This window comes from Tasmannia lanceolata, unplaced genomic scaffold (genome assembly GCF_043159265.1).
Source record: "Tasmannia lanceolata isolate RefF3 unplaced genomic scaffold, GAP_Taslan_0.1 ptg000016l, whole genome shotgun sequence".
Taxonomy (NCBI): Eukaryota; Viridiplantae; Streptophyta; class Magnoliopsida; order Canellales; family Winteraceae; genus Tasmannia; species Tasmannia lanceolata.
The window spans coordinates 4,283,367-4,292,003 of NW_027518693.1; the positions used below are offsets into that span (position 1 = coordinate 4,283,367).

General features: G+C 36.6%; 1 protein-coding gene across 1 annotated transcript; it reads left to right on the top strand.

The window, feature by feature from the left end:
* Nucleotides 1–248: 248 nt before the first annotated feature.
* SBP1 (S-ribonuclease binding protein 1) lies at nucleotides 249–4,342 on the top strand. Its single transcript, XM_077357108.1, has 4 exons — nucleotides 249–368; nucleotides 484–581; nucleotides 697–1,004; nucleotides 3,639–4,342. The coding sequence occupies exons 1-4, from the start codon at nucleotides 322–324 to the stop codon at nucleotides 4,167–4,169; spliced, it is 984 nt and encodes a 327-aa protein (XP_077213223.1). The 5' UTR covers nucleotides 249–321; the 3' UTR covers nucleotides 4,170–4,342.
* Nucleotides 4,343–8,637: the final 4,295 nt, after the last annotated feature.

Genomic DNA, 8,637 nt, shown 5'->3' on the forward strand with positions numbered 1-8,637 from the left:
CACAGGGCCAAACTTGCACCCCTAGCCTTTACCATCGAGCTAGAGGCTCAATCCCAATACTAATAGCCTTTGACAGCAGTTTAAATACTAAAAGACATGATGAGTTACTGCAATTATCAAAACATAGTCGTACCAACATCACTTGCCTTGGCCAAAATCTATCAGGACAAAAATACCCTCACATTTCATCAACCCTTTCAAAATCAAGCGATCTTTTTAGTAATTTCACAAATAAAAGAGGGCCCAAACCACCGAAAGAAGCCCCCTTGCTTTTCTGGCCTATTTAAAGCCTTCTTGTTCCTCCTTCATCTCTCTTTGGCGATGGCCTTTCCTCAACACCATTTCCAGCAACAACCCAAATCCTTCAGGTATTTCAAACCCCCCCCCCCCTTAAATTAAACATAAAAACCCCTTTTTTCCTCTCCTTCATTTCACACTACTGATTTTTTTCTCTCCTTTTTGTTGGAACAAAAAAAAAATCAGGAATCTCTCGACCGTCGATGGCCACGTCTCCGCCCCGATCTCATTTTTCAACCCTCCAAATTTCACCGATCAATCTCATTCTCAATACACCCCTTCCTGTAATCTCTCTCTCTCTCTCTCTCTCTCTAGAAAACTAGGGTTTCTTCATTGTTTTTGTTGATTTAGAAAACTAGGGTTTCTTGTTTTTTTATGATTTCTCTTCTCTTGTTTTAGTTCAAGTCCTCGGCCTCGCGCCAGGTCCAGTTCCTAATTTAGATGGTGGAATAGATTTGCAATGGAATAATTTCGAGCCAAAGAAGAAGAGATTGAAAGAACAGGAATTACTGGAGAACAATAACTCACAGATCTCGTCTTTGGATTTCTTTCAAACGCGTTCTGTCTCAACAGGGTTAGGGTTATCTCTCGATGATCGCCGTATTTCTTCCTCAGGAGATTCACCTGTTCTGTCTCTCTTTGATGAGGAGATTGATCTCGAACTACAAAGGCAGGATGCTGAGATGGATCGCTTCATCAAATTACAGGTATAGCTCTAGAGATTCTTCTTCTTCTTTGATTGTATGTTTTTTTTTTGAGGGATTGATTGAATGGTGTGATTGAGATTGACTTCTTTATAATTTGTTAGAAAACAAAACTATTACTTTACTCTTCAATTATCAGCATCGAATTTCATTTTTAGTTTCACATTTTTTTTTTATCTTTTTTTCATGGTGTGATTGAGATTGAGTTCTGTATAATTTATTAGAAAATAATCTAGAGGGGAAATTATCAGCAGCAAACTTCCTTTTTTAAGTTCATCTCTTTTCATATATTTTTGTCTCTATAATTCATTAGAAAAGAAACTGACATTTTATTCTTCAATTACATCGAAATTCCTTTTTACGTTCACCCTTTTTTCATCTTTTTATCTTGGTTTGGTTGAGATAGAGTTTTGTATAATTCATTAGAAAAGAGTCTAATATTTTATGCTCCAATTACATTGATGGAAAATTATTAGCAGCAAATTTCCTTTTTATGTTCACCCTTTTTTCATCCTTTTTTTTACCTGTGAGTATCAATAGTTCGTTTGATATGGAGATGGTGGATATAGAATTGTATACAATTATTGATATATTCAGTCAAAAAATGGAGATGATTGATATAGAATTTTGAGTTATGTGTAATTCATTAGAAATGACACTAATGTTTTACTCCCCAATTACATCGAGGGACAGTATTTAGTGGAAAAATCCCTTTTTGCCCTGTTTGGAATGCAAGAATTTTATGGAAAAGTTTGGAAAGGAAAAATATTTCTAAAAGTTCCTAATTTTTCCACATGAACAAAGATAACTTGAACCAACCCTATGATTTGTGGACACGGACACGAGTGTCGCATGTCGACACAGACTCGGAGTGTCGGACACAGCGAACTCCCAAAATTTAGAAACGGGGATACGCCTAAAATAGAAAGTACATATAATTATTATTTGTGAACACAGATTCGTTTGCCGAGTTTCAACATAGATATGAGGTATCTAACATGGCAACCCCTAAAAATCTAGAAATAGTGTCACACTCATACACATACATATACATATATATAAAGTTACTGACACTTCTAGCAGTACACTTAAAAGTGTCTAAAGGAGTGTCGACACGTGTGTCGGCAATAAATTCAAAGTGTCGGCCAAATGATAGAACCAACCCCGTTCAATTTACTTAGAGGGACCTTCAATTTACTATAACATTCCTCTAAATTAACCATAATCAAATCATTTCCCTCTAAATTGTGGAAAGAAAAAATTTCCCCAAGAGGAATTTTCCATCAGAAATATTTTCCTTGCAATCCAAGAAATGATCTGATTATGGTTAGTCAAATAAATGGAGATGATTGATATAGAATTTTGTGAGTTTTTTGTTTCTTTAATTTTTACGCTTTTCTGTTTTTATCTTTACATTTTTTTTATTGATATCAATTGAGGACGAGCATGATTATTTGACGTGGAGATAGCAGATGTAGAATTATGCACAATCATCAGTAGAAGTGATAAAAAAACAAAATAATTGCAAACAAGAAAATACTGCCATGAATCAAGATATATCTTTGTTCTTTTCTTATTCTTTTAGCATCTAGAAATATACTGACAAGCAAATTTTATCGAGGAAAACTGTCATTTTTTCCCTAGTAGTGGTCTTCTTTAATTTCCTCAAATTTACTTCATCTAAATAATCTAATAATATCTTTATTTTCCTAGATTATTTGTGGAGTTCTGGTTTTACTGTTTATTTTAGGCCCTATTTAGATTGCTGGAATTTTCTGTAGAAGTTTGGAAGGGAAAAATATTTTCTAAAATTTCCTACTATTTTTACTCATGAAAAAGTCAAAAAGATAACTTGAACCAACCTTTTTCATTTTTTATATAGAGGGACCTTCAATTTTTGATGATATCCCTCCAAATCAACCATAATCATATTATTTTCCTCTAAATTGTGGAAAGAAAAAAAATTTCCAGAGAAAATTTTCAGTTGGAAATGTTTTCTTGCAATTCAAACAGGGCCTCAACGAACTTCCTTTTCTTGTCTTATTTTTATAGAACTATAAAATATCATAACTGTGGTGGACTACAATGGAATTCCAAAATAAAATATCATACCTGATGTTGCAGTTTTAGTGACCCTTCTTTCTTTATCTTCTCACCGGTCACATTTTTCTTTCATTTTCTTACGATCCATATTTTTAACTTTTTAAAATTTATATTGTCCTCTGGTTAAATGCTACTTAAATTGGACCTGCCCCATTCATCATCATTGTATCTCTTTAGCTTTCTATAACTTTTTGAGAAAAAACCTTCTGTTTAGTTTTTCTTTATGCCCCTCATATACTTCTCTTCCATAGTTATCCGATAGGAAGTCTTATGTGTAGTTAGAATTTTTATGCCCCTAATAACCCCTGACGGTGAGCCTTGGCGCAACGGTAAGGTTGCTCCATTATGACCTGGTGGTCATGGGTTCGAGTAAATGGAAACAGCCTCTCTGCAAAGCAGAGGTAAGGTTGCGTACATCTAGCCCTCCCCAGACCCCGCAATGGCGGGAGCCTCGTGCACCGAACCACCCTTTTTTTTATTCATACCCATATACCAATAAAACCATTACCGTTGATTTTGTAATTGAACTAATAGGGTGAACGACTAAGGCAAGCAATTCTAAAGAAGGTTCAGGCCAACCAACTCCAGACACTCACATCTGCTGAAGAAAGGATCCTTCAAAAGCTTCACGAGAAAGAGGCAGAGGTGGATGACATCAACAAGAAGAACATGGAGCTTGAAGAGAAGATGAAACAGTTGAGCGTGGAAGCTGGTGCATGGCAGCACCGGGCCAAGTGCAATGAGAACATGATCACTGCTCTCAAATTCAATCTTCAACAAGTCTTTGCTCAAAGTAGGGACAGCAAAGAAGGGTGTGGCGATAGTGAGGTAGACGATACAGCGTCATATTGTAATGGTGGGGCCATCGATTTCCACCTCCTCGTTAGTAAGGAGAACAAGGATTTGAAGGAGTTGATGACTTGTAAGGTTTGCAAAGTCAATGAAGTGTGCATGCTTTTGTTGCCTTGCAGGCATCTCTGCCTATGCAAGGATTGTGAAAGTAAGCTCAGTTTCTGTCCCTTGTGTCAGTCCTCCAAGTTTCTCGGCATGGAGATCTATATGTGATGAGACAGTTTGGGTATGAGATTTAAATATAATGCATTGATCTTGTTAATCCTTATAATCTTTTTCATGTTTATTGTTTTTTTTTTTGCTTCCTGCTTTTTCTGGATAACACGTTATGTCTCAGTTGTCAAGCATATTATATTGCATGGAGGTCGGAATATGTTGTTGGAGTTCATCGTTTTGGACATGTCTTAGCGGTTTGAGTGGATGCCTCATGTATCTAGCTTCAAGGTTTACTGGATAATATGGTGCAACTGAAAGATCATTTAACCTGCAAAAAGATATACCTGTAGTTCTTAGGGTATATATGCCTCCTGTATTGCTTATGGTGCTTATGCGTTCAACGTTATTGCATTGCTGTTATCAATTTGGTCTCTAACATTTGCTACCTTAATTTGATATGAACTATAATTTCCTTGGTTACTATAGTTCTGATGACAATTCTTTGTAACTGTTGGTAGCATTTCTAATTTTCCTCTATTGTGATCCAATTGGTGTTATTTCTTAACGATGTGGTTCCTTGTTTTCGTAAAATAACTTGGGTTCTTTCTGTATATCAGAACTGTACTTTGATGGTATTATTATGGTACTCGTCTCCGTCTATGTTTATATATGTCCATGAGTTAGCCCTATAGGGGGTGGTGCATGATTTTCTTCGAGAAGGTAAATTATCCATTTAACACTTGCCTATGCATACCGGAAAATCTTTGATTGAAAACTCTTGGAGTTCCTGTTTGGAATTTTTGAAGGATGGAGTAAACTCTCTTACAGAATTTTTATTGATTTTATGTATGATAGTTTTTTTAGTAGGTTTGTGTATGGAACCTATGCTCATTTAAAGTATCATTTTTCAAAGATTGTGAATTACTATAATAACCTTCTTGGTGTTCGGAGCTCCACTGATGTTTGATTAAGGTATCTCCATCAAAGATGGTGAACATAGTGAGCTTCTTGATGATTGGATCTTCACTCTAAACAATTCACTTTCTTTACATGTTATCTGCTTTGTGTATATCACAGTGATACTCATTTTAAAATAGTTTGGGCATCTCATTCTGAGGGAGCATGCTGTAGAAGTTAGGGAGAAAAGAGCATGAGCATGTCCATTTTAGGACATATAGAATGCATTTCGGATAAGGCATTACCTGGATAGGATGTGTAAGAATGTGACTCCATGCCTAGAATTTGTGTACAATGAGAGGGCACTTCCACAAAATATTGTGTGGCCAAGGAACTAAAAGGAGGAAGGATGAAAGAGACACCATGAGAACATAACACAGGTGAGATCAATGAGGTAACATATCCATTAAAAAAAAATCAAAATCAATGAGGCAGTAGATGAATGCTAGTGTGAAGTTATTCCAATTATGCAATGGTTATGATTTTTTTGCTAGCTGTTTCATCAAGGCAGTGGCAATGGTTCATCGACACATGATTATGAACTTCCAATGTTTCAAAAGTTTAGTATACTATATGCCTAACTAGAATATCTTGGAGGCTTTGACAATAATTCTTGGACACTTGATTAATAATAGTCAACGTGTCTAGAAGAAATTGTGTAAGATTGTGTATGCATACATGCTACATTTAGCGCTTCTCAGGCTGCATTAGGGGGTTGTGACCAATATGATCACTAAGGCTGAGCCAATACTGATCCCACTTGCATTTGCTTGATTTACTTTATTATCAAGGAATAATCAGAAGAAGAATTATGAATGATTAGGTGAGAAAATTTAGTGACAGAGAGCAAGAATTTTGTTCATTTAGGTTAGACTGATGACTACAACGACATAATGGGAGTCCCAAGGTAACTGTAGTATACTTACTATGGTCATTAATAATGAAAATGGCTGATAGGGTTAAAATTGCAGACATCTAAGTGATAGAAAATTGGGTTGACTTCATGCTTTGTGTATGCTAAATTTGTTTTCTTGCAAATAGATATGATCGGGTTGGCTTTCTGTTGGGAAGACCAAATTAGTTGCACACTGTGCCTAATTGCCTATTGACATGAAGGTTGCTTTCTCAAAGCATTGAAAATGTGAGGGTTGTGGTGGCCTAGATTTGATGCTGGCATCACGTGGAATTGTAGAGAGAGTTGCTATGCTTGTTTGAAAAACGTCAAAAGGTTTACGATGGAACATGACCAATAGAGGCTGGAGCTGAATGTTCCACAGAGGAAGTTGATGTATGGGCGAGCTTGTAGTAGGTAATGAAATGATGCCCTTTTCGGCTTGCGAAAGTGGACAGACTATGACTTTTACTCACTGAATCACGTATTCTTCGTTTGAGAGCTCATCAGCTCACTTAACCTCAATCAACGCAAGCATTTGGTAAGTGAAATTGGTAAGTAGTTTGGTGATGAGTGCAATGACGCCATTATTCAGTGGAGCCCTATGATAGCTAAGGCGACTTATTGTATTCTTAATAGTTACAACTGTTGCTGCCCCTAGTCACTTCGATGGTCTCTAGTGAGTTAATAGCTGCATAATCTTGAAAAGCTTGATGAAGTATCTGATGAGTGGCTAGTTGTTTTGAATTGATTGGGAGAAAGGTTAAGTTCTTCCATTTAGATGCAACTTCGTGTTTTTGAAGTCCAAGAAACTTGATCTACTACTTTGGACATCTCCAAGTTTTTCTTCTCTCCACAAGTTTTTATCATTTTAAGTTTCTACTATCTTCTTGTTAAAAAAAACTAAATTGTGCAATGAGATTTTGTAGATCATCTCAAGTTTTAAAGTATCCATGGCTCTGTTTGGTCAGGCACATCTTGAGTCTAAAATCCATGATCTACTTGGACAGCTCCTAGTTTTTCTTCTCTCCACAAGTTTTTATCATGTTAAGTTTCTACTATCTTCTTGTTAAAAAAAAACTAAATTCTGTAATTAGATTTCGTAGATCATCTTGAGTTTTCAAGTATCCTCCCATCTATTCTTGGTTTATATTTTAGTTATAATTTGCATCATAATTTGGAATTAGAGTTAAGATGGCTACTAAAGGCCCTTCAGTCCTGATTCTAGTGAAGATTTGCAAGAAAAAAGGAATCTTGATAAGGTTGGGAAGATGATTCAACAACAAATGGAGAATACTGATTGAGAGTTGATTATGCGACAAGTAGCGAGGCATGTTCAATTGATAAAGGAGATGAGAGATCAATTCCCTCAATTCAACATTGATCTTACTCAAATTCTTTGCAACCAAGAAATGCCTAAAGCTTCGTGTGTGTTGGCTCATGTGGAGACTAATTCGGAAGGAGTAGAAGATGTTATAAAACCTATGTATCAAGCTCTTCCCTATAGATAAACCGCGAAATTGCCGGCTCATCAATTGAGGTCCACAAGAGAATACTCGATGGGGACAAGGAATTAAGATAGAGATTCCGGAATCCTTTTGGAGGATTTGAACCCGATGTGTATATAGATTTGGTGACTACGGTGAAAGAAGTACTTGACTAGAAGGAGGTACGAATGCATAAAAGGGTTTCATTGGTTGCTTTGAGGATTAGAGGTCTTGCTAAGGCTTGGTGGCAATCCGTGAAGATTCAAAGAGCCCAATTGTTCCAATCTGCGATACTGACTTGGTAAGAGATCAATAGGAGAGGAGTTTCACATTCAAAGCATCATGACTGGATGTACCAAAAATGTTTCTCAACACACAAATGATTTTTATGAGTTGCTTATTAGAAATTGGTTGAGAGACACTTAAAAGGCCAATTAGTTGGAAGATACTTTTGTGAGTAGAAACATCCAGTCATGATGCTTTGCGCATCCATACTTTTGAGACTGTTTTTGAGGCTCAAGTTATGGAAGAAATTCAAAAGAGGGTGCCATTTAAATCTTTTTTCATTTAAAAAAAATACTAAATCATCATTCGTGTTAGCATCTAATATTGTGCCAATAAGGTTCAAACCAAGGCAATTTCCAGGCCACTAATCTTACACTAATACTTTAATGGCTTCACGAGCGATATCATCTATATTCGTCCTCGGTCGAGCCAATGTGAAGTATTTTTTGGTGTGGAAAGATGGGAGACATCTCATCCGAATGTGCTCAAGCTTGCCAACAACTTCTAGTGCAAGAAGAAATGAGAAGGCATGAGAGAGCAATGCCATGATGTAGAATTTGATGATGGTAATAGAAGTGCGCTAGAAGATGGTAACATTCTTTATGAAGACTCTTGTGGTCCTTGCATGGTGAGTAGGACACTCTTCTATACTTATAAGTAGGGGTGAACATGGTTCGGTTCGGTTCTGTGGTATACCCAGAACCGAACCATTTGCAATCAGTTCCCAGGAATTGGAACCAGAACTGAACCGAACTTGATCGGTTCGGTTCGGTTCTGGGTTTACCCACCCTTACTTGAGAAGGTTCTAGCTACTAGTCTTGTTTTGTTCCAGAACCGAACCAAACCGTTCCAGCTACTAGTTTGGACTCCAAAGAATTTCTGGACACATGAAATTATCAATTGT